The 26,016-nt window shown below is 37.6% G+C and overlaps 6 protein-coding genes and 1 non-coding gene across 10 annotated transcripts; 2 read left to right on the top strand and 5 right to left on the bottom strand.

The window, feature by feature from the left end:
• Positions 1-5,538: 5,538 nt before the first annotated feature.
• On the top strand, positions 5,539-6,159 carry LOC137934286 (36.4 kDa proline-rich protein-like). Its single transcript, XM_068778569.1, has one exon. The coding sequence runs from the start codon at positions 5,539-5,541 to the stop codon at positions 6,157-6,159; it is 621 nt and encodes a 206-aa protein (XP_068634670.1).
• A 1,105-nt stretch (positions 6,160-7,264) lies between these two features.
• LOC137934116 (14 kDa proline-rich protein DC2.15-like) lies at positions 7,265-7,924 on the bottom strand. Its single transcript, XM_068778350.1, has one exon. It carries the CDS (start codon positions 7,866-7,868, stop codon positions 7,440-7,442), a length of 429 nt encoding a protein of 142 aa, XP_068634451.1. The 5' UTR covers positions 7,869-7,924; the 3' UTR covers positions 7,265-7,439.
• A 2,031-nt stretch (positions 7,925-9,955) lies between these two features.
• LOC137933969 (14 kDa proline-rich protein DC2.15-like) lies at positions 9,956-10,513 on the bottom strand. 4 transcript variants are annotated; one of them, XM_068778125.1, is made up of 2 exons: positions 10,417-10,513; positions 9,956-10,242 (listed from the first exon to the last, which is right to left on the bottom strand). In XM_068778125.1, exons 1-2 carry the CDS (start codon positions 10,511-10,513, stop codon positions 9,956-9,958), a joined length of 384 nt encoding a protein of 127 aa, XP_068634226.1. The 4 variants fall into 4 exon arrangements, with proteins under 4 accessions (XP_068634226.1, XP_068634225.1, XP_068634227.1 ...); XM_068778124.1 differs by having other exon boundaries at positions 9,956-10,275; positions 10,426-10,513; XM_068778126.1 differs by having other exon boundaries at positions 9,956-10,209; positions 10,432-10,513.
• A 3,138-nt stretch (positions 10,514-13,651) lies between these two features.
• LOC137933991 (14 kDa proline-rich protein DC2.15-like) lies at positions 13,652-14,252 on the bottom strand. The gene has a single exon (XM_068778156.1). It carries the CDS (start codon positions 14,221-14,223, stop codon positions 13,789-13,791), a length of 435 nt encoding a protein of 144 aa, XP_068634257.1. The 5' UTR covers positions 14,224-14,252; the 3' UTR covers positions 13,652-13,788.
• Positions 14,253-17,617: 3,365 nt separating this feature from the next.
• Positions 17,618-18,338, bottom strand: LOC137967227 (14 kDa proline-rich protein DC2.15-like). Its single transcript, XM_068813744.1, has one exon. The coding sequence runs from the start codon at positions 18,280-18,282 to the stop codon at positions 17,830-17,832; it is 453 nt and encodes a 150-aa protein (XP_068669845.1). The 5' UTR covers positions 18,283-18,338; the 3' UTR covers positions 17,618-17,829.
• Positions 18,339-21,162: 2,824 nt separating this feature from the next.
• Positions 21,163-21,236, top strand: TRNAT-AGU (transfer RNA threonine (anticodon AGU)). The gene has a single exon. It is a non-coding gene; the product is annotated as a tRNA-Thr (tRNA).
• A 142-nt stretch (positions 21,237-21,378) lies between these two features.
• On the bottom strand, positions 21,379-22,178 carry LOC137935061 (14 kDa proline-rich protein DC2.15-like). Its single transcript, XM_068779702.1, has one exon. It carries the CDS (start codon positions 22,150-22,152, stop codon positions 21,610-21,612), a length of 543 nt encoding a protein of 180 aa, XP_068635803.1. The 5' UTR covers positions 22,153-22,178; the 3' UTR covers positions 21,379-21,609.
• Positions 22,179-26,016: the final 3,838 nt, after the last annotated feature.

Here is a 26,016-nt window from a genome sequence, read left to right as displayed (position 1 = left end):
CATCAATGCCTTCTTTATCTCTTCATCAGAACAGTTTGAACTGTTCTCATCACATGTGGATAAACCCATTTTAGTAGTTCCATGATAAAGTCTTTCAGAAGCTGCTGAAAGGAATCTATATAGGTTTACATGTTGGCCTACATCCACGGAAAGAGGGAGAGATTTCATTAAAACACAATTCATATGCCAAAAGGGCGAATTACGATCTGTGATCAAGAATCGGAATTACTTTGATTTTGATAGTCAGTGTCGATCTATTTCTGAATTGGCAATATCTTGTCGATTTAAAAAATTACATTTGAATCACATTTTTATTATTCGCTTTACTTTACTCTCTTTACAAGTAGATGGCTACATCACTGGAAAGACACTGGACAAAATTGTGGAAAGTGAGATTGTCAAAAATGGTAGAGCGATGTGCTAAGGTGCACTGCACCATCTCTGGGGTTTCAAGTCTTTCTTTATCGTTAAAGCTTTTGAATACTTCCAAGTAAATATGATCCAGAGTAGAAATCGTATAGCCAAAGGATTAACAATTAACAAATAACAAAAGAATAATGCACAGAAGCCAGAGATCATGCGGATGCATATTAGTCCAAGAACTAATAAATGTCTCCTAATTTTCAAGAAAATAGTGGATTACGATACTTCATTGATGCAGATTAGAGACATTTAATTACTAGGATGTGTATATGAGCGAAATGAAGGTTCACTTCATCTAAACCAGTACAACTCTTGTGTTCTTTTGTAAGATGCATAAATAATCACGAAATTGTATACGTTAAGAAGTTTCTTTTTGATTAATAAATCTAAGATCTTTGTACTTATTAATCCATATGGTATTATTAATATTTTCCTTCACGTGTAGGGTATTCTTTTGGGTCACGAATGAGCATGGTGCTAAAATACTATTTGAAGTTGGGTCGAAAGCTTATTTCAAAATGATTAGTCCAAGATCTTTGTACTCATTAATCAATATGAGAGTATTAATCCATGATTTGTACTTTCAAGAGAATCCGATTTTATGACATCTTCATTTAAATGAGTCTCCATTAAATCCTTTCATGGTTTCTCGTTAAAGATTTATTTAAATGAACATTTAATAATTCCTTATAGAATCCAATGCCAATCACAAGGGCCATGCAATAGGTCCCTCATTCCATTTGTGAGGCTCAAGTGCCATTAGCAACCCAGAAAACACACAACATTTGGCTTGGATTCAGGAAGTCTTACATGAATGGACGACCCTGCCTCCCTCTCATACTAAGACATAGTCCATTTGTGAGGCTCAAGTGCCATTAGCAACCCAGAAAACACACAACATTTGGCTTGGATTCAGGGGGTCTTACATGAATGGACGATCCTGTAAATCATGCGGACCGATTGTGCTCGTCGATTAGTTCAGACTAGGGGTGGCTTTGAACTGAGTCGGTTCGCGAGCCGGCTCGGTTCGGCTCGGTATCGGCTCGGTTCGATTCATCATGTATCGAGCTCGAGCACCGAAATCGACTCGTTTACCTTAACGAGCAGAGCTCGACCGAAGCTAGGTTCCGTTCGTTGGCTTGCGAGCCGGCTCGAAATGAGTCGGATCGGTATGAATCGGCAAGATCGCGAGCAAGTGAGCGGGGGAAAAAAATTTCCTCCCCCCTCGTCACCGCCGACCCCTCCCATCGGTTGTTGTCGCCGCCTCTATCGCCGTCGTAGCTGTTCGCCGACGTCTATACCGCCGTCGCAGCTGCTCGCCGACCGCCTCTGTGGCCATCCATTCGATTTCTTCCTCTCCTCGCCGTCACCTCTGTTTTCGTTGCCGCCGCTTCCGTCACCGCCGCTTCTGTCGTGGCCGTCATCCCCGACGATAGGTCCTCCCCGGCGCCGTAACACCCTTCCCTCCACGTCGTCTCGGCGGAAAACCAGAACAGGGGAGAAATAATCTCCCCCTTCCTCGTGAGAAGATGATCTTGCACGTGCGATTTCGCATGTGCGAGATCATAAAATAAAAAAATAAAAAAACTTTTCCTCTGGAAAAAATTAAAAATAAATTTTATAGAAATAATTTTCTATAAACTATTAGTGTCTTATGTTTTTTTTAAAAAAAAATTAATTAAATTTTTTTATTAAAAATCATATAATTTTCTAAGTAAGATTTTTCGTACCAAGATGGGGTAGAAAACTGTATAGAAAATTTTTGAATAAGTATTTAACAGTTGATGTTGTAATACTTTTAGCATGAAACAATTTTCATTGCAATTTTGTGTTTGATATTTTATTTAATTAAAAATTTATTGATAAGTATAATAATATATTAGATTGATTATTAATTTTTATTTATTTCCCTAGAAGAGACAATAAAAGGTCCATTTAACTTTCCTAAGAAAATTTTAAAATATTTCCTATAATTTTCTAATAACTCACTAATAGTAATAAGATTTTATTTAAAGGTTTTTTTGGAAATATGTATCATAGGAAAAATATTTTTAGTTTTTCCTAGAATATAAATTTTTATCTAGGGGCACTAAGGAGGCCATAATAAATTATGGCCAGATTCAAAAATTACAAAACAAGCTAGACAACAATTGGAGTAAAAAATATTAATATTGGTGCATTTTAATCCATTATTGAAATTCAATCCTGAACCTCCCTATCATTATATTTTTTAAAAATGTATGCATAATTTTATATATAATTTATTCAAAGCCACCCCTACGTGCGAGATCATAAACAAGGGAAAAAAAAACTGTCCCTTCCTCATGGATCTTAAATAAATTGAAAAGATATTTTAGTAGAAATACGTTTCTAGAGACTATTAGTGGTTTTTTCAATAAATTTTGAAAAGACATTTTTAATAGAAATATAGGGACCATTAGTGCCTCATATTTTTTCAAAATATTTTTCTAATTATAAATCTTTTTAAAAAATCATATAATTTTCCAAGTAAGATTTTCTTGCCAAGATGGGTTAGAAAACCATATAGAAAAATTTTGAATAAGTATTTAACAGTTGATGATATAATACTTTGAGCATGAGGCAATTTTCATAGCAATTTTGTGTTTGGCATTTTATGTGATTAAAAATTTATCGATAAGTATAATAATATATTAGATTAATTATTAATTTTTATTTATTTCCTTAGAAAAGGCAATAAGAGGTCCATTTAACTTTCCTAAGAAAAATTTAAAATATTTCTTGTAATTTTCTAATAAGTCTGTAATAGTAATAGGATTTTATTTAAAGGATTTATAGTTTTTATTTGGGTGATTGTAAATTGATAGTGATATTTTATTTAATTTTGTTGTGTTTGATTATTGTATGGAGTTTATTTATAATGTTATGCAGTGTATGGAGTATTTAGATTATTTTATGGAGTGTATAAACAATTTCATGAAGTGTTTATGGAATGTATAGACAATTTTATGGAGTATTTATGAAGTGTTTATGCAGGTATTATGTATATTGATTATGCCCAATTTTAAGTAGAGGTCGTGCCGAATTTTATACAAGTATTATATATATAGATTATGCTAAATTTTAAGTAGAGGGTATGCCCAATCTTATACACATATAATATATATAAGTTATGCCCAATTTTATGTAAAGGTCATACCCAATTTTATGTAAAATATATGCATAATTTTATATACATTTTATTCGAATATATTTTTTGAAAAGTTTTAAATATATGTTGAGGCTCGAGCTCGGCTCGAACTCGTTGGGCTCGAGCTCGATAACAATTTTAGGCTCGAGACGAGGCTCAGCTCGAAGCTCGGCTCGAAATATTTAAATCAAGCTCGACTCGAACATAAGCAGGTTCGGGCTCGGCTCGGCTCGATGCCACCCCTAGTTCAGACCAGTTCTCCTCTAGTTAATCTCCTAAAAGATCATGTATCATTCGTTCCCTCTGCACATTAGTTCTGTTATATCAAGTGTTATTATCACTATTATATCTCTATATTAAGACAAAACACTCCTTAAAAGTCCCTAGTTCTACTAATGAAATCAACAAGAGACCACTGTGAACAGAAAAAAGAAATTGTTGTATCATCTGGGTCAATCTCTTGTCCAAGTTTTCATATCGATTGAATCTTCTCCATGTGCATGAAATTGTTTATTTCAAATATGATGGAATGGTAACGGAATACCGGATGTCCAGGCCACTGTTTCATGAATAATTTAATTAAGTAAATGTTTCCCAGTAATATTATGATATTAAAGTGCTTGTATGATCACTGGATTGCCCGCGTACTTAGATTCCTTATATATTTATGCTTCTGACCCTCTTGATTGATAGTCCTTTTGATCAATTCTTGCTCAAGTAAAAGGAGGTAAAACAGTTTCTTTCAATTTTAATCAAATCGACATATCAGACAGACCAAAACTGGAGAAAGGAAAGATGTAATGAGAAAGAAAAAAATGAGATTTAAATATAATATGGTAAGTCAAGAACAAACAAGAGAGTGTTTCGATCCTTGATTTCATAAAACAGCACAAATCCACAGTAAAAATCAACCGTTTTTTAAATGAAATTGCTTCCTCTCTTATTTCTTATTTCCTTTACTTCCAATTTCAGTTTCAATAATCTATACTGTTCATTCACGCCAATTTACAATGAAATTATCAGAGAAAGCTCCTGAATTTCAACAAGATATAGCTAGCTCCAAAATCATGCATTAGCAATGGAGTTCGTAGCGAGCTGCTCATGACATAATCTTTTCCAGAATTTATGTTATCGTCCACATCTTCCGCGAGCTCTGGCCTGCTGAACTGCTGCTTTATTCATAATCCCGTTTCTTTTCTCTCGCTTCTTTCGTAAGCAAGCAGTGACGTGTTTTTTTGCCATTTCTGCTACGTCGTCTAGCATCTTAGCTGTGTTGTTCGTCACGAAACAGAAGAGGAAAGAGGAGAAAAGATACAGAAAGTTCACATGTTTCCTTCGAGCATTGCACCATAAATTTATACAAAAAAAAGATGGCGCAAGCCAGAGAACAGTGTCCTTATTCCCTCTATCTTCTGCCTCCTTCCGACAACACTCTGAATCGCCAACTTGGAGAAGACTGAATCATTTGCTTGGTTGTGAGCAGAGGCCTCAAATCCATGCGCATATATTTTCTCAACCGGCCATTAGAGACTCAGAATCAGAGAGAGAAACGGATCTCACTTTCACGGTCACGAGTTCCAATCCAAGACCACCCGTGCTGCGTCACATGGCCTGGCCATGACTCCATCGAAATACCCACTTTGCCTACAATAATGCAGGGTATGGAATCCTTTTTCTTACATTGGCAAAAAAAATCGAACGCAGTTCCCACCATTGCGAATATGAATTTCAGCACGAAGCCATGAACATAGAAAACCCTAGTTTTTCTAGGGTTCTTTGAACGCAATGAATCTGAAAAGTTGGAGGTGTCACGGGCAGTTTGTAAATTCTACTTATAAATCATGGGGTCGTAGAGGTTCGACGACACACAGCGGAGAGGAATCGAGGAAGAAGGCAGCTCTTTGCCTTGCCTTCTTTGAGTAAGGTTTCTAGTTTTGGTTCTCATCATGGGTCCCAGAGCAGTTGCATTGTCTTTTGTTCTTCTGATTCTGGCTGCAATCAGTCTGCCACCAGCATACGCTTGTGGTTACTGTTCCAACCCACCTTCCCACAAGAACCCTCATCCAGCTCCACCCACAAGAACCCATCCTCCCTTCAGAAAACCGCCCTCCAGATCGTCTCCAGGCACTTCTCCGTCTTACAGAAACCCTCCTGTGACAATTCCTCCAGTGACAATTCCACCACCCACTTACACTTACCCACCATCACCTCCATATGGTGGTGGTGGTGGCGGCGGCGGCGGCGGTGGTGGATTGACCCCTCCCTCAGGCGGCTTTCCGGGTATCAATCCTCCTCCTTCCTCGGGTCCCACTTGTTCTGCTGACTCTCTCAAACTAGGGCTGTGCTTGGACGTTCTAGGAGGACTGGTGCATGTGGGGCTAGGGGATCCTGTTCAAAATGTCTGTTGCCCTGTCCTAGGGGGCTTGCTCGAGCTAGAGGCAGCTGTTTGTCTTTGCACCACTATAAAAATCAGGCTGCTCAATATCACCATCTTCCTCCCTCTTGCCCTCCAAGCTCTCATCACTTGCGGGAAAACACCTCCAGCTGGTTTCCAGTGCACTCTTTAAGAGCACTTCAATGGAGGGAAATGGCAGGAAGGCATTTCATCAGGGTTTGACGGGCTTGCTTCCATTAGGCTTGGGTAGTTAATCGCGTTGTAGAAGTTTAGTCAATCAGGGATGTAGTGAATTGTTTAGGTTCAGTAGAGCAGGATGAAATTTTCAGCAAATTTTGTGTCTTTTGTTTCTATCCCCTCTCATGTGCTCGTGTACAACCTCAGTACTTGTGTAATGAGATGAATAAATCATTATTGCCTTCAATGGTATTGCAAGGAATATTTCTTAGTTTCTGCTTTGATAAGAAATCATGTTGGAGACAAGAAGGGATTTACGGTACATTGATAACGATTGCTAAGTACTTTCTTCACCAGAGATCAATTAAGATTTCATACACTCTTCATATCAGGAATCATTCTAATGATTTCATGTTTTAAATTACACAGTGACAGAAATCTCGATTGAGTATTCAGCCTTCAAATGCAGATTTTAACCAATTTCCAGACTTAAATTTCTCACATTTCAATTCTCGACCATGGATAAAAAATTTCAAAAATTTCACTTGTATAACATATCAAAACTCGGGTTTTTTTAGCTGTATTTTGCACTGAGACGGAATTAAGACAGTTTATTTATGTGAGTTCAGTGTGAATATACGACCATGATTTCGTCTTATATCGAAATAAATGAAAATAATTTTCTTATCCAATTACTTTGAAAAGTACTCGTGCCACAGGACGCAGTCATATCACGTTCTTGGAAAACTTTGACCACCTACCAACTTAAGGTTTTTGCAAGGTGGTGTTGTCACATCGAGTGGACAATTTCGTCTTCTTCCTCACGCCATTCCCTGCCCCTCACGGACTGAACAATGACAATCTGGCTAATTTGTTGTTTGAACATTTTCATTATTGAGATCGAATGGCATGGATGAAGATGAGAATTAATTATTGCTAGCAAGTGGCGTCGTTATGTATGGTAATATGTAAATGATTCATCCGCCTTCCCAGGTTTTTTATGGCCTGGTATTCTAGTCATTTTAAGAAAATTTTAACATGGGAGTAGGGTATTAAAGAAAAGTGAAACTTTCCTGGGTTGAGATGAACATGACAAGGAATTGCACCAGAAGAAAAGAGTACAGAAAGCCTGTTAATCAACTTGAAAGGTAGTGAATAGTCGTCCCATATTTCCCACTAACATCAACTTGAGAAACGCAGTGTTGGGTATACAACTAAAGTCCCATAGTGTCTATAGTCCTCACACGCAGGATCCATTACCGATAATATTGGAAACTAGCACTGGAAGCCAGGAGGCAAAGTCCTACCACATGTGTTCAACAGCAGGCTTAGAGAAAGGGGTATGTTGAGGTTCAACCCCAAGATATTGGCGCTAATGGCAGTGCAAAGGCAGACAGCTGCTTCCAGATTGACCAAGCCTTGCAGCAGAGAGCAGCAAGGCAGTGTTGGTGGAGAACCCACGACCACGTTCACCAGACCGAGCACATCTGCACAGACCCCCAGCTTGAGGGCATCTCTGGGGCACCTCCCACGGGAAGATGGCGTTGGGGTTGGTGTAGTGGGGGTGGTGGGGGTGGTTGGGGTGGGAGTGTTCGGGGGTTGGCGACAGCCGCACCTGTTACAAGTGCAGCCGCCAACAAGGGAGAAGAAGAGAAGATTAAGAGCAAGAAAGAGAGCAGAAGAAGCAGAGCTCTGAGAAGCCATCTCAAACACTAGTGGGTGAGTATACTCTGTGGCCCTGGGATGGTGTGGACTGATCAACGATCCTGGGTATTTATAGAATTAGAGGAAGTAGGTTGGTCGATTCGACAAAAAAGAAAAGATCAGAAGGAAGAAAAATAAGGAACCAGGCAGCATGGTGGGACGCATTTAGCTGTCAAAGCAAGTGGTGTATCTGTGATGGACGCCTGTGCAGTGGCGATTTGACAAATGGGACATTCCCAAAATTGCAGTCTTTATCATTATCATGTAAGAATCTGCGCCCACAGTTTGATTCAATCCGAACCTTAGCTTTCCTTTCGAGAAGGACATAGGAAGGTCAAATTACAGTTACCGGAAACTCTTTGCGAAGCTGGGAAACTCGTTTTCATGGAAACTTGTTGAGGAGAGATCTAAATGAACAAAGTCCACCAGGCCACAGCCATTCACTGACTCGAATGCTAGTCCAATCGAGATGTCACTGTAATGAAGGGAATCACAATCGGAACCATCATGTTGATTTTCGACAGAGATGGGGCTAACTTAGACCGCTTGAACCAGCAATGAATAGCAGCCATACATGATGGTGCCCCGGTTCCATTTTCAGATAAAAGGATTTCTTAGACGAAGCTGTCAAGGAGATCTCCCAGCCAGAATTTACTATTGACTTCAAAGCTAAGAAACCCTTAACATCCTTTTGATTTGCTTTCAAGAACCTATTTTACTCCTAATTTCTTTCCGTGATCTGATTGAAGGGATCACGGGTGTGATAGTATGCATCATTAGCTTTACTAACTCCACAACAAAACAGAAAGGACGGGACCCCAATGCCAAATATGATGAAGCTGTGTAGGGTGGGGATGTATCCTCTTTACTTCTTGTGGGTCTACTACCACGGGATTCTCCAAGAGTTGTTCAGTAGTCAATAGAGTTACTAGCGAAAAGCTTTCTGGTGACCTGGAAACTTGTAAGAACAATTATGTAATGTCCCTTTGTCTCATAGTATTCCCTGATGCTTAACAATCAAGTTCTTCAATCTTAGTCGTGATCAAATTGACTGTGGTTGTTTGATCTTATATGTCATTTGATATGTTTCAGATTCGAGGTTACCGATACATATACTCAATAAAACAAAAAAAAAATTATAAGCTCAAAGAAGGATGTTAGAATGTGACACATGATAGTATTAGATTCTAAATGTTCCATTATGGTACCCAATATGAAGATGCCTACTCCTATTGAGTCCTTGTGATATTTTACTTAATGACTTGGATCTGATGGAAAAAATTGCCCCACATAAACAAATGAGTAGAAATATCATAGGTCTATTAGTTTGGAAAGAGAGTTTCTAATTAACTAGTCATTTTAGGATGCGCATTAGACCTAACTTCTAACATAGTATCAGAGCAGGTGTTTAGGTATGGGTTTCAACCCATTTCGTCCAAGTGTAGTAAGAACGAAAACAAAGGGCTTGCATGTGAGAGGAAAGAAGGTTTTTAACTTGACTAACCATTTTAAGATGAGTTTTAGTATGACATTGGACTAATCTCCCTCTAATCATATAGAGAAGGTGAAAGAGATCATTCTCCAATTAAAAGAATCATATTCGATTTTTTTTTTTTTTTTGTTATTTGAAGGGACTAGCCCTAATGTTAGTAGATAAACTAGCAAATCTGATTAAAGCATCTGGTCTTAGGCATCTGATTGTGTGGGTTGAACCTCTGTTATCAACTCAGAGATTTTTTTTGCTGTGATTTGTTTGGTGTAGTTTAATTTATCTTTTTGTTTTCTGTATCATGTTTTAAGTGTTAAAGATAGCCTCTCTATGTTCTAGTTCATTGAAGACGTACAATTATGAAATGAATAAGAATAAGAGAAAACAAACCCCAAACATTGGTTTATAACATTATGCCTAACATTCCTCTACTCCATCCGACACAAGGAAAGAAATAGGAAAGTGGGAGAAAAGATACTTTGCCAGAAGACAAAAACAAACAAAATATTACCAGATTGCTCTGATCAGCTCCTAAGTAAGAGCTCAAAGCTTATTCACGCTAATAAAATCTGAGTGGTAGCATAATCTCGACTGACGCTTAGCACTGAAAGCCACTGGGCACTCTCCTACCGCAGACGTTCAACAGCAAGCTGAGAGAGATAGGCACGTTGAGATTCAATCCCAGCACGTTGGCTCTAATGGCGGTGCAAAGGCAAATAGCAGCCTCGAGATCAACCAGTCCTTGGAGAAGCGAGCAGCAGGGTAGTGTTGGCGGAGACCCCACGACTATACTGACAAGTCCAAGCAAATTGGCGCAGACGCCTAGCTTTAGCGCATCCCTTGGGCATCTGCCTCGGGAAGATGGAGTTGGAGTTGGCGTAGTAGGAGGGTTTGAGCCAGAGCCAGGAGTGTTAGGGCCAGAACCAGGAGGGTTAGGCCCAGAACCAGGAGTGTTAGGGCCAGAACCAGGAGTTCTAGGGCCAGGACCAGGAGTGTTAGGGCCAGAGCCAGGGGTAGTTGGGGTAGAACCGGGAGTGCCAGAGCCGCATCCGCAGGTTTTGCAACTGCAGTTGCTATGAGTGGCACTCACAAGGGAGAAGAAGAGAAGGTTAAGAGCCAGGAAAAGGGCTGCAGAAGCAGAGTTTTTGGAGGCCATAACTGCACTCGTGAGGTTCGTATCAGTTCCTGGTATGGTGGAGTGTCATGGCGATCATGGTATTTATAGAGGCAGAGAGCTGACTATAAGTAATAAAAACAAAAAGTGGAAAACAAAAATGTGGAAAAAAATGGAGTTAACGACCAAATGATGCAAATGGGAAGGACTTTTGCTGTATTGCACATCTTGATCAGATGCCTTTACGGCGAGGGTTTGACAAATTTGATACTCAGAAACGTCACTTTGTCGTTAAGAGAAAAAGATTAAAAAAAAAAAAAAAACTCAGTTTTTAGATACGGCCGACTGGAGCTATAATTGGAACAAAGGAATAGAGAGAATTCTGGTTTTGCCTTCCCAACTCTTATCCCTTTTCTCTGTCATCCCTCCGACGGGTCCCCAAGATTTTTTGAGATGGTAATCAAGGTCATCCACTCACATCCAACCTATATAAATGGAGGATTCTCTTTCACTTAAAGTAAATAGATCCTTTCTCATTTAATATATAAATGGTTTTTTTTTTTACCAAAATACCCAATTTCAAAAACATATTCCGAGAAACGATGACGCTATGAACTTATTTTGAAAAATACCCAATTTCAAAAACATATTCCGAGAAACGATGACACTATGAACTTATTTTGAAAAATACCCGATTTCAAAAACATATTCCGAGAAACGATGACGCTATGAACTTATTTTGAAAAATACCCAACTTTGACCGGTCCACTGTACATGTGTATAGTCAAAGGTGACACGTAAGCTTTGACAAATTACGTGTCACCAAGTCAGTAGTACAGTGTGAGTAGATGAACACATCGACTGCCACGTCACTATTCCGACATATCGTCTGCCATGTAAGCTACCACGTCATTAAATGATAAAAATTGGAATAATTTTTTTTATTTTAAAAATCATACACTTTTTATTACCTTATATCTAAAATAATAAATAATTAAAAAATTATCGTTACACTTTTTATTACTTTATCATTTAATGACATCGCAGTTTACTTGATAGATGACGTGTTAGAATAGTGATATGGCAATCGATGTGTTCATCTACTCACACTGTACTGCTGACGTGGTGACACGTAATCAGTCAAAGCTTACATGTCACCTTTGACTATACACATGTACAGTGGACCGGTCAAAGTTAAGTATTTTTCAAAATAAGTTCATAGTATCGTTGTTTCTCGAAATATGTTTTTGGAATTGGGTATTTTGGTAAAAAAAACCCTATATAAATTGGAGCTTGACAATACTCTTAGACCTTCCCTTGTATGAATAAGTTATGAACCATTCACGGGACTGGCATATAGTCCTTTCAATAGTGTGAACACCTTTACAAATTATTTGGAGGATCTCCATTAACAGCAGGTCTGAGTCGAAAAAGAAGGATTTTACTGATTTAAAGCCATCCAGATTAAGCTGTCAATGGTAGATTTAGAGAACCAAATCCCACATAATCTGGCCGTTTTCTTCTTTTCCCACTTTCTACTTCAGAATTTTATCGACATCAACTATAAATGTCAAGGAAGGAGTTGATAGTTTTCTTTATGTAGTCATGTGATTAGAGGTCGGATTTGAGTCCTTAACAACCTAATTATGACAGTTAAATTACATAGAATCTGCTAATGATTCATATTTCTGCTGAAACTGATTCAGTTTTCTCTTATTCTAAGTGAAAACACAGTACAGTCCTGGCTGTTCAGTAGAAAAATCTGGCTGTTCCACAAGAAATGCTAGAATCATTTGACTTTAGTTATCTGAAAGCCTTAAAAGATGGCTAATGATTCATTTGACCATTAACCCAATCCACTAAAAATGGTTTTTCATATTGATCCGTAAGAGAGTTTTTCTTTTCCATTTTTAACTTATTTGACTGATGCTTATTATTTTTCGATTGCGATGCAAATGGTCTGCAAGAGAGTTTTTCTTCCAACTTTGTACAAATTATCATTTTGAGTACACTATTTTTGGTTTGTGCTGGAATTTATATTATGTTTTGAGTATTTAATAGCTAAGAACTAAGAGCGTATACTCACCGATTTATACAATTAGGAAAGAGATTTCGTAACTTGGTTAGTCATTTTGGGATATACCTTAAACCTAACATCACATGGTATCAGAGGAAGTAATCGTACGTGAGCCACCACCTACACTGTCTACGTGCAGGAAAAACAAGGGAAAGTGTCAAATAGTTTCACATGGATTAGTAAATACGAAGAATTTGAGTTTATTAGTTGGAAAATATGCTTTCGAACTTAATTAGTTAGTCATTTTGAAACGAACCTTCTATCCAAGTTCTAACAAAAGAGAGATTTTATTCAATTAGGATGAATATTACATCAACTACTTACCTATTTGTAGATTAAAAAGGTATAAATTCAAATCCTTGACTAAAAAAAAAAAATTAGGATGTTTATAGGGTGAGAAGAAGTGGGTTGGTGGATTTGATTAAAACTAGATTAAATGTTCAAATGGTTACTGATTTCATAGATATTAGAGATGCATCTTTGTGGCTTTTCATCAAAGGTTAATGTATCTTATTAAACCGCCCCTACAAAAGGAGATCATTCAGAAGATAAAACTGCATTAAAAAATAACAAGATAAACAGTGATTAACTACGACGATAGGTCGGATAATCACATGCGAACAGTCCTGTGATTCGTAAGGTAGCTAGGTTTTGGAATTATTCTGGTTTTTAACTAATCTACTCCACTATGCCTCGTCCAGTACAGTTTTCAAATGACAAGATTGGGTCGCTGCTCGGAATGGAGCACCAAACTCGTCTTCAAACCAATCACAGGCACTTGTTATTGCTCCATGTCCCTACCGGAATCAAATCTCAGAGCACTAAACAACATTTGTTGCTCCATCCGAAGCAGCAAACGCGAATGTTAATGGACGTTAGCTTCTCTTTCTTCCAGGAATTTTGTTCAAGCGGAGGCAGGATTTGTTAGTCCGTGTGGAGAAGAAATTTGAACTCCATACTATTCCCTGAGCAATACAGCTTTCTGCTGATCCATAAGTACTAACACTCGGCTGATCGATAGGTGCTAGCAAATGTCTCAAAAAGTTATAGATGACAACCACATAACCTAAATTCAAGGAGAACTTACTTAAACACTTGGCCAATAAAATGAAATACCACACGAATCAAATCAAAGCTTATTAAACAACCACGCCATACACATCAAATCACGAAAAAAAGAAGCAAAAATGATAAATCGCCTATGTCTTAGATGGCACAGAATCGGTAATGGACCGGAAGCCTAAAAACACTGGAAGCCTGTTGGGGGGGTCTTCCCGCATACATTCAATAGCAAGCTCAGGGAGATAGGGATGTTGATATTAATCCCCAACACATTGGCTGTAATGGCCGTGCAGAGGCACACGGCAGCTTCCAGATCCACCAGGCCGTCGAGAAGCGAGCAGCATGGAAGGGTGGGTGGGGATCCCACAGTGGCGTTCACCAGGCCCAGCACGTTCGCACATATTCCGAGCTTGAGGGTGTCTCTGGGGCACTTGGTGCTTGCAGGAGTGGGGGAGGGCTTCGGATTCGGATTGGGGCTTGGATTTGGCTTACCACAGCCACTCCAACAGAGTCTAGAGCTGACGGAACTGTCATGGGCTGTGACAAGAGAGAAGAAGAGAAGGTTGAGAGTGAGTAAGAGAACAGCAGCTGATGCAGAGCTCTTTGAAGCCATCTTTCGAAGTCTTGCTGTAGTCTGTAGATGACAAGTGCTGCGGTGGTGAAATGAGAGTGGAATTATAGGTATTTATAGGAGACAAGGGAAGAGAAGATTGGATGATAGAAAATAGTAGCCATGTGAATAAGGCACCCAGGCATGCAGCCGGCAAAGCAAGGGCTGGACTGTTTGGAAGCTTGTGCAGTTGGGGTTTCACATGTATGATCTACTGTTTCCAATGTTAGCAAGTTGTTCTTATTAATTTTAATAGCAAGAGGTTATCATGTTAGATTCAGCCCTTGTAACTTTTGCGTTAAAAGATTCATTGAACTACATTCAAATGGTGGAGTAATTTATACTGGAATCACTGAACTTTAACCAAGCTTGTCCCAAGAATTTCCCTTGGACAGTTCTTGCATTCGTGCCCTTTTTTTAGCTTTTTTCACCATCGTTTCCTATTAGATCTAATAATAAGAAATTTACTTTCTTATGCGCATGAACAATTTGTGGTACTTACAGTCATATCAGAGTTAGGTTTCAGCATACTCTATGCCTCTTCAAGTGGCTGCATATGAATGGAAGCCTCTGATTCCAAACATCTTTCAAGCAGCCAATTACCCACAAATCATTCAAGTAAATATTGGCAAAAAAAAGCATGTTGTCAATGCTTGCTTCAATGTGAATGTTGTAGCATACCGACTAGATAGGAAATGTTCCTTTTGGGAAAAATATCGATAGCCATACCCTGAAACTGCCTTGGAGCTTTGTAGGTGCTTTGTCCAAACTAGACCTCCATTGAATTGATCTAAAAATACTTCAGTTCTGATATTGGTTCTGCCGACAACTTAACGGTTAATTTTATATGAATCTTTTATTAAATCTTAGATTGAAAGACAATGGCATCCATGAAACGTTTACCATGGAATCAAAGATTACAGATTGATGCACCATATGGTGTGGAATCAGAAAACAATCCATGTCTGGCATCAGGATGATGAATCTCAACCATTATGCCAGATGCTTCGAATTGTTTTCCACTACATATCTTGTATGTGTCAATGTTGACAGCAAGTTAAAATATCTTTCATCTGGAGGTGGGTGTTTCGGTTTTTCAAGACATATTGTTCATGACAAAATTTAAGATGTTTTAGATGTATCAGGTGACAAGTCCTAGTATGACGTTAATTAAGATGATTTTATATTGGGTATGGGACATTTTACCCTCATGAAAATTCGAAATGTCTCACCCAAGACATTCGTGAGATGTATTGATCCCCGGCTCTGAGTACTATGTTGGTCTCAAGATCCCTATTAAGATAGTTTTGATGATAACAAACACTCAAGTTACTAATGATATGCATTAAGTATGTTGTGTAGCTCAAAAAGACCTTAAAGAAAATTCCTGGTAGCATATCCATTTTGAGTGGTAAAATACTGTTTGAATGACTCATACATGCAAAAAAAAAAACACACTATCTAAATAGCCTAACAATACCATTTGATTGAACATGAAAAAAACAAGTAGCCAACATAGAAGAAGTAAGCAGAGTAACTTGGGCTAGAGAAGTCAAGCTATCATTTTAGCAAAAAATCTATCATTTTAGTTAAAAAATTGAAGAGTTGAAGTGTCTAAGTGTGAAATGAGTCAAGCTCATGCATAGGAGTCAGCACCTCAATAGGAGAGAGAAGTCATGAAGTAAAAAGACAAAAAAGAGTCGAACATATGGTGAAAAGGGAGCAAAAGAGTCAAATCTACCATGAGAAATAGACTTGACCCCATAAGGCAAGGAGTCAAACCTTGCTTACAAAAAGTTTAAAATTGTTGTTGTTGAATGCATCTTGAGGAGTAAACCCCTAGCATAATGATTTGATCCCATAAGGCAAAAATGCACCAAATGATAATTAGAGAAAGTTTTAAAATTGAAAAAGGAGTCGAATCCATCGTAAAGAATCGACTCCATAGCATAGAATTTGATTCCATTATGTAGAGATTCAATTATGTAATCTTTCAAGTCCAGTTTTAGGAATTGGACCTACCATTGTATTCAAAATAAAAAATTGGATTTAATAAATACAGTTTTCAGATTTTGACCTATTCTTACCCATATTTTCTTGATAACAAAAACATCATTATGTGGCTTTAATGACTAATTTTTTGAACGTTGGAGAGCCTTCTATTTAAGTCAAAAGTATTTTTCCAAGCATTTTAAGCCTACACACACAAATCGACTGTTCTCTCCATTAAGCAAAGTATTCTAGTACTTGTTTCTTCAAATTTTGATTGAATACTTAGATATTTGTTTCTTGATCATACGCCTAGTGACTTTGAAATCATATTTGATTCAACAATTATGTTTTAAGTATTTGTGTGATTGAGTTCCATTTGAAATGAAACTTGTTTGATATTTTATGTTCAAATTATTTTCTACATGCAAGTATTCTAAATTGGTGGAGCTTTTGAAAGTAGTTTTACAAAACACTGAAATTTGGAGATAAATATTTCAAATTAAAGTATTTGCATGCTCTAACTTTAAGATAAACTGATTATACTTGATTTGAGTATATTGAACTATAGTACAACACTTTGAGGTCATTTACTAAATCTAATTTTACATTGAACTATTTTATGTGCATTCCCCAATTTGAAAAACCAATCTTAAATTGACATTATCTTCAAATCAAATCATTAAAGATTATCTTAAGTTGCCTATAATTTCAAATCAAGTCACTCAGGACTATACGGGCTACCTATATTTTCAAATCTGATCATTAAGGGCTAGTTTAAGCTGCTAATGACATTGATAGGTACTTGGAGATCATTGTACCTATTTGTTTGAACTTAGATTGTTAAATTAGCCTACCGAGAGGTAAATTATATTGGTCTAAAATTTAAGTAAATAATCCTTCCAATTTGGGTCAAACCTTCAATGACCAAGATAATTTCCATCCCAGAATTTGAGAGTTTTTTTTTGTTCTTGAGAGTAGAGGTTGGAAAATTTGGGTTTGCTATTATGGGAGCCATAAGATCTTATGTAAGCAAGTGGTGTTGAAAATCCTTATGCAAGTCTAGGCCGGTGTACCTAGTGAGCTGCTTGAAATATCTATGTGAGTCTAGGTTTGTGTAGCATAGTGAGCTACTGGAAAATTCTTTTGTGGGTCTAGGTTAACACAACATTGCAATTAGCCTTAGTTATAATTTGTTGTAGATGCTTTAAGACAACCCGAACTTAGTGAAGCCTCCCGGTGTTAAAAACATCTTGGAGAGCGGACTAGCAGTTCACAGAAGGATTATGAACCACCTAAAAAATCCTTTGTGTAATTTGTTAATGATTGTTTGCACTTATCCCCCTCCTCCCGGCTTCTCTTGGATTGTTCCTCAGCGGCCCTTACATACTATGCTCATAACAAGTGGAGGGCTTAAACATAAGCTTGTGATTATTCATATGAAGCTTACACATAAGTACATAACTCTTTTAGATGATCAACACACATAAACATCTCTTATAGATGATGATATAACTAAACATCTTGCAGCAAAGAACTGATCGATGCTACATGTTTTGCTCACAACCAGTTTAAAGCTTATTCTCACTATCAGCGAACCAGACAACTACAAGAGCGTGATTAGCATTTGAATCCAGACGGGGTCTTCCTTCCACAAGCATTCAGCAGCAAGCTGAGCGAGACGGGCAAGTTCAGATTCAATCCTAGGATATTGGCTTTGATGGCCGTACAGAGGCAGAGCGCAGCTTCAAGGTCAACGAGTCCCTTCAGAAGACTGCAGCAGGGAATTGTAGGTGGAGAACCAACGACGATGTTCACCAGGCCAAGCAGATTGGCGCACACGCCAAGCTTCAGAGCATCCCTAGGGCACTTCCCACCACTAGGTTTAGGCGTAGGTTTTGGTTTAGGACTGGGGGTAGGTTTAGGATGGGGGGAAGGTTTAGGATTGGGGGAAGGTTTAGGATTGGGGGAAGGTTTGCAAGGGCAAGGAGTGTAGTTGGCGGAGACAAGGGAGAAGAAGAGAAGATTCAGACCTAGGAATAGAGCAAGCGACGCTGATCTCTTTGAGGCCATCTTCAAACACTTGGGTAGTACTGCCTCTGCAGGGGTGGGAGGTGCGTTTACATGTCCATAAGTAGTGACCTATTTATAATGTAACGAGACAGTCCACTGAAATTTAAAGAACCAGAAATGCTGTTTGATCTAGATGGCTTTCTCGCCGACAGGAAATAAAAAAATAGCCATTCGGTCTTTTCTTGCAAGATATGCGATGAACATGCAAATATCTGGAGGTTTCCAGTGTAATATTTTTAGAGAGTTGAAGCAACATGATTGCTTCAATTTCTCAGACTACTGTTACTGCTTCCGCGTCAGTAACTTACACACTCAACGTGAAGAAAACTTCTCCGGGTATTTTAAGGAGAAATGTTAAGATTGCTGATATCATTCAAATAAGGATTTAGAGTAATCGAAAGCAGACAAAGCTGTACTCTCTTTACACGTAAAGATGATCACACCAGTGCTATCACTTCCTGCAGGAGGATAGACATATTGATTTAAAGGACAACAAATCAACAAAGAAGACACAGTAACTGTTGATGGGATTTTTTCAAACAGTCATAAAAATGTACATAAATAAGAAAGATGTATTCTGTTGCCGCCACAAAGGAAGAGATTAAATTGTGTTACATCGGTTGAGAGAAATTGGAAATCTGATTGACAGGAGGAAGCGTGATTCCATTAAACTTGACTTCTCTAAAACGTTTCACATTATATGATAGAGACGGAGGCCTAGATCAACCCGTTTAGCGTTTAGACTGGTTTACAGGAGACAAGATGTCGACTAAAGAGCTGCTAGCAATTTCATTCCTGCAGAGTATCAAGGCGAAAGTTTTCTACGTGCTTGTACGTGATCACAGTCGAGATTTCAGCATCGAATAAAATCAAAATCAGCTAAGGCTTTTGTATGGCCAGGGAATTGCCAGAGGACTGACTCGGGAATTGTATTCGGCGGTGCAATTTTTCTTTGATATAGACTCAGAAATATGGAGATATCCTTTCTGTTTTTGGCTAAGAGGTCGAGAATTATGTTAATGAAAAAACATTCCCATTCTCAATGATCACTGCAAAACGGTCACATGTTCCTCTCTGTCGAGAGCTGCTACGAGCCACAATGAAATGATATAAAAGAGAGCCGACCGGCCAGAATATGAAAACGGGCATTATTTCATTCCGCGTTAATTGTTTTCTTCTTTTCACACTGATAGCCTGGTTTTTTAATTCGTAATCCATCTTAATCGGAGAGTTTTCATTTCGCCATGCTGGGGCCTCGCGAGTTCACGGGTTGGATCTGACTCGCCCACAGAAATAAGTACAGGCAAATGATAAAATTAATGGATGGAGTTCACATGAAACCATGCTTTCTGGGTTCTAAAAACCTGAGGAACGAGAGGTGGGCATGCGGTGATCTGCAGCATAATATTCTTGATTTAAGGAGAAACATGGTATATGGAGATGGAAATTCCTTCTTGGTTGAGCTGGAATAGATGGAAATGCTTCTCCTTTTGTTTTTTCTTTTGCAAGTGGACGTCCAAGACTAATCCAGTTAATATAGAAGAAAAACAAAACGATGTCAGTCTAAGAGTCTCAGGCAGCATCTAGAATAACTTGGAGGAAGAAGCTGAAATGATAGGTTGTACATGGAAGCCAGTTGGTGGAGGGGATGTTAGTTACGTTCTAAAGGATTGATATTTAAAACTTGATTTTGAGGGAGTAACTTAGTGCATGTTAGTGCATGCCGAGTGAAAGTGAAAGTGAAAATGAATTCGAATTCACTACACTTACTCAAAATTGTCAGTGCCCATCCAAATATGGCTTCTGTGTAAAACGAGTGAAAGTGAAAACCGACGGTTCACCCTTTGAATTCACTTTCACTCGTTCTCTCTCCACTCTCCTCTCGCTTACGACTGGTTCTAAGCACCGAAACCTTTCTCTCGCCATTTTCTCCCTCCTTTATATGTTTCTGTTTTAGAAGATAACACATGGTGGAATTGGTTTACCAGATGCCTTGAAAACCTTATTAGTTGGTATCCTCAGAAGAAATCTTGCTCATGATGCACCATTTTCTTCTAATGTTGTTTCTTTTGATAGGGGACACAGTGCAAGTGCACCTAATGATCGTCCGACGCCATCCCCCGGTCCTTCACCTAGGAATTTTCTTTGTAATTATTTTATTAATTTAGACTACACTAAAATCTATCTTATTTTATTAATAAAATACCTTATTTATTTATTATATTCATGAATTTTATCACTATATTAAATTATTTTAAAAGTAAGAATTAGATCAAGTATCTAAACATTATAAAAGTAAATATTTTTGTATTCTATTTTTTATAATTAATTAAATTAATAGTTTTATTTTAATTTATTATTAATGCATTTATTTAGACTAAACTAACATCTATCTTATTTTATTAATAAATTAACCTATTTAGTTATTTATTATATTCATAAATTTTAATATTATATTAATTAATAATTCAAGAGTGATAATTTAGATATTATAAAAGTAACCATGTTTCTTTAGGTATATTATATTTTATATTTAATAATTCAATATTTTTTTAAAATTTGAAATTATTTAGCTTATTTTGTTAATTAAAAAGTTAAATAAAATTAAATCTATCAGATTATTTTATTAATAAACTCATTTTCCATTTTCCACTATATTTTCTATTTTGTACACTAACACAAAAAAATATTTTATATTGCAATTTCTATTGATTACACTAACACAAAAAAATAATCCACTCTCACTTTCACTTTCAGAAGCCCGAGCCTGAACAACGTTTGTTCAAGCATAATTCATTAAAAAATACAATTCTCGAATCCTTCTGATTTACAGTACTTAGAAACCATTCGTTGTACATAAAAATTTCAACATCAGCAGTTGCTTTCATAGCTCGGTTGGTTAGAGCACCCGTTTAGTAAGCGGGAGGTCTTGAGTTCAAATCTGAATGAAAGCATTAACAAATCTCATCTATCCTTCATGGTTTTAACTCCTTTTTTTGTCCACCCCGTTATTTATTTTACAGATACCTCATTCAGAAATTGCAGCAACGATGAATCAAACAGTTTTTAACTTCTGAGATCATGGAAAACCCAGCATTTTGATTCATTTAGACTGAAACAAGCACATAACAAGACGAAAAACATACAAATTTATTTGCTCACCACTCTCTACTCTCAACAAATGAATCCAACCATCGCTTTCGTGATACTGAACTACACAGAACACTCAGATATTATTTCTGTTAGAAAACTACATTCTCATGGTGAGAACAGCAAGATTTTCCCACTACAAACGTCTCAAGAAAGCAACAAAGTATTCACTGCGAATTAATAGCACTGGAAGTCTTTAGGCGGATTTTTTCCGCATACATTCAGCAACAAGTTCAGGGCAATGGGGATATTGAGATTAAGGCCCAGAATGTTAGCCTTGATGGCCGTGCAAAGGCAGACGGCTGCTTCAAGGTCAACCAAACCTTTGAGAAGAGAACAGCAGGGCAATGTTGGGGGAGAACCCACGGTGACGTTCACCAGCCCCAGCACGTTGGCGCAGACGCCAAGCTTCAGGGCATCTCGTGGGCATTTGCCTGTAGAAGGTGTGGGAGTCGGGGTAGGAGTTGGGTTCGGTTTTTTGGGTGGTGGGGGTGGGCATTTGCCTGTAGAAGGTGTGGGAGTCGGGGTAGGAGTTGGGTTCGGTTTTTTGGGTGGTGGGCATTTGCCTGTAGAAGGTGTGGGAGTCGGGGTAGGAGTTGGGTTCGGTTTTTTGGGTGGTGGGGGTGGACGTGGGACATGATGGGTGGCAGATGCGAAGGTGAAGAAGAGAATGTTGAGAGTGAGGAAAAGAGCAGCGGCAACGGAGTTCTTTGAAGCCATTCTTCAAACACTTAGAGTCGGGTCGCTCAGAGAGCTACAAAGATGATGAAACTGCATTGCAAGATTGGTATTTATAGACTGAGAACAAGGAAGTTCATTATTTGGAAGCTGTAAAATCGAAGCAAGCTCAGTGTGTGAACGTTGTGAGAAAGAATTCAGTGGGCAGCATGCCATGGATTTCCACATGATAATTTGGAAGCTTGTGCTGGGAAAATCGACTCCGGATCAACATTGCGTAAAAAATGGAGGAATGCTTTGTTTTGATCATGGGCTCAATAATTGACTTTAATGGAGTTTCAGACATCAACGATTTCCGAAAGCAACTCGCAGTAAAAGTAGAATGAACGGATTCTCATGTCACCATCAAGCATTTGCGAAGTTTATAAGAACAAAGAGTAGACAAAATAAAGAATATATTGCAATAAGATATTACAAGCTTCGTCGTCTTCCGTCTTCCTCCCGTCCAGTATCTGCTACCTATGCCACGTTCTCGCTTATCAATTCACAAGGTCCCGTGAACTGTTAAAAAAATCTGTCAACTTGGGCTTCTAATGTCTTATTCATGTAGCCGTTCCCGTCTTTGATTTCCAGGAGTTGATTATAAATACAATGAAATGGTTCACGGGAATGGATTCCAATAGGACCGGGACTATTGTCCTCTAATGGCAAGTTTGTACAAAAAATTGTGGGGATTATACTTTAACAAATGCCGGTCATTTTATATTAGTGGGTGCAGCCATAATGTGATATGAGATTAGTCTCAATCTTTCCCATGACCTGATTATGTAATGAGTTAGGGCTTCATTTAGTTCCAATGGAACAGCGGAGGGTGAGTGAGACACATTGACCGTAAATTATGGTCTCCACCGATAATGTGGAGACTTTGAATGGAACCTTTTTACGTCACGTGAATATGTCTTATTCATGTTCTCTAGGTCAATGTAAGCTCTAAACTCTCCATAAGATTTGCTGTGTTTTGATTTGACTTTTGTTTTTCTCCTCCATTATATAATGTTTATGAGATTCGGGCATTTTTGTTGCCTTTTAAGATTGGATTTTATTTTATCTTTCATGCTATTTGATTGTACATCTCTATTTTTTTATCTTTATTGATTTTCTTTTCTTTCTATTCGTTTAAGAAAGAACATGACCTTAGGGTAAACTTCATTAAAGATTATGTTTTCCTAATTGGTTCCAAATCGAATGCAGATTTGAGTGCTTGGGATAGAGTTTTGGGCCACTTGATTCCAATTTTCTCTCACATAGCCCCCTTCAAACTGCTTAAGGTCTTCGAGAGAGTAGATCCAAGAGATTATGGTGTTTTGAATGTTATAGGAAGTAATATTCTACCGAGTAGATTGCCCTTAAAGTGTATTTTGTTGCTCTCCAAATCCCCATTGAGATAGTTTTGATGATCATAAGAGATGTAATAATGATGTACTTTAAGTATGTCTAACAGCTCAAAAAGCCCTAAAAGAGATTTCTGGTAGCATATCCATTCAACCAACAATTGTTCGACCAAATAGGTCATCAAAAGGGTTTCTAAGTTGTTGCTCTCAAGATCCCCAATGAGATAATTTTGAAGATAGTTTTCTCTCAAGTACTAATGATATGCGTTAAAGTATATTCTTCACTCAATAGGCCTCAAAAAGAAACTTTTGTAGCTTATTTGTTCAACTGGCAAGAAAATGTCTGAATGACCCCATACATCGAAAGAAAACAAGCGGCTCATGTAAAAAAGCATACAATCCAAATAGTTTAGCAACACTGTTTGCCCAAACAAAACGAAGAAAAATCATTTTTACAAGAGAATGAAGAAAGCTAGCCAATAAAAGGCAAAAAGAGTCAAACAGGTAAAAGAAGATTAATGAAGTGTTAAAGGGTAAAGGAGTCAAACTCATGCAAAAAAGTCAAACACATTACTGAAAAAGATGAATCATTGAAATGAAAAGACAAAAAAATGTCCAACATATGGTAAAAAAGGAGCAAAAGGATTCTACCCCTATGGAAGGATTTGAACCCCTATCATGACAAATAGAGTGAAAGACTCGTATGTGAAGGAATATAAAGTTAGAAAGAAGAAAAGGTGTAGAACCTATTGCAGGGAGTAGAAAGCAATGGGAGATGTAAAACCCACTAGGAGGTGGATCCATGTTGAGAGGTTTATAACTCACTAGAAGGATTTGAACCCATGGGAAGATTATAACTCAAATGATAGAATGTGAATCCCCAAGAAAGCAAAGCAAAGAAAAAAAAGATGTGAACCCTAGTCATAGAAACTTTTAAAATTAAAAGTTTATTTGAACCCATGGGTGGGTTTCGAACCCTTAAGATAGGATTCAAACCCTTTGTGCAGAAATTTAAATTTAAAATCTTCCAGGCTTAGTTTTAGGAGTTGTAGATCTCCAAATTTTGCAAGTATGCTAACATTATATTATGGTCCTGGGTTAAGTGTTTGGCTTTCCACTACCTACTAGGCCGGTCTTTTGGGTAGTATTGGCTAGGTACTTAATATTTGGTATCAGAGCTATACTGTTGTTACGAGTTCGAATCCCGAAGGGGGCTACTTAGAGGCCATATTAAAATTACTGGTAGGCTCAAAAAGTGTGTCAGGCCAGTGTCGCTAGAGTGGGTCACTAGAGTGGGCCGCCGTAAACGTTGGCTCATAACGGTGGGATAATTGTTACAATCCAGGGATTGTGTACTTGGCTTTCCGCTATCAAACAGATTGGTCTTTTGGTATGTATTGGATAGATGCATAACATTTTTTATGTTAACCATAACACATTATGGTTAACATAAAAAATGGGATCTAACACATTGTTTCAAACAATTTAACCCTATTTTTGTTACACAAGGGGGGACGTCCACCTCCATGCAAGCCATGAAAAGAAGGATGTCCTTGTGCATGACACAATGACAGCCACCTCAACAACATTCTAGAAAAATTTCTCTTACGATGACTTACACAAGGGCACTACAAAGATGTTTGGGTATTCAAGATTCTCCAACAAAATCTACCACTCCATCCTCTTAATCAATGAAAATCAATCAAGATTCAATTCACTCAATTAAAAGAAGAAAATCAAGCTCAAATCAATTACTCAAAACAAGAAGATCAAGAACCAAGAAATCATGAATAAGAGTCAAAGGAAATTCCATAATTTGTGTGAGAAATAGAAAGATAACTAGGTGACACCAAGAGCCACTAGCTTGTGCAAATCAGGCCTCATTCTTCCCTTTTTTATGTTGTGAAAAACTATTTAAACACCCATGTATACTCTCTTGAACAAATTTCATTGAAGGGTTTCTTCATTCTTTAAAGGTTTCTCTCATTCCCTCATGGTGGTTTAGATTTTCTCAATTTTACCCTAGTTTGTTAGATGATAAAAACATCACTTTTATCTTTAATGACTAGTTTTTTGAATGTTTGAAAGTCTTTTGTTTAAATCAAACTCGCTTCAAATGAATTCCTTTCTTGGTCAAAGCATTTTCTTAAGCCTCATAAGCCTTCATTGCATTATTTTTGAAGATTTTTCCCTTAAGCTCCAAAGGAAGTCAAATTTGATAGTTCTCTCCAATGAGCTTGTTGAAGAAGAAGGAATTCTATATTATGAAATTGTGTGGTTTGACTAATTTTCCCATTTGTTTTCAAATTTTAGTCAAGATGTTACTAACTTGAATATCTTTCCTCAGTTAAAAATTTATTTTCTTTGATCTCACAAAACACGAGTTTCCTTATATTCTTACATGAGTTTAGTTTCTTTTTTGACAAAGCTTGAAACTTTTGAATTTGAAAGTCTTTTTACCTTATTCATATTCCAAATATAGTTCCAACATCCCTCTTATTCTATAATTTATATC

Source organism: Aristolochia californica, unplaced genomic scaffold (genome assembly GCF_029961685.1).
Source record: "Aristolochia californica isolate CCGP_79_NKW_82.1479 unplaced genomic scaffold, dmAriCali1.0.hap1 SCAF_6, whole genome shotgun sequence".
Classification (NCBI taxonomy): Eukaryota; Viridiplantae; Streptophyta; class Magnoliopsida; order Piperales; family Aristolochiaceae; genus Aristolochia; species Aristolochia californica.
This window is presented reverse-complemented; position numbering and strand designations above follow the sequence as displayed.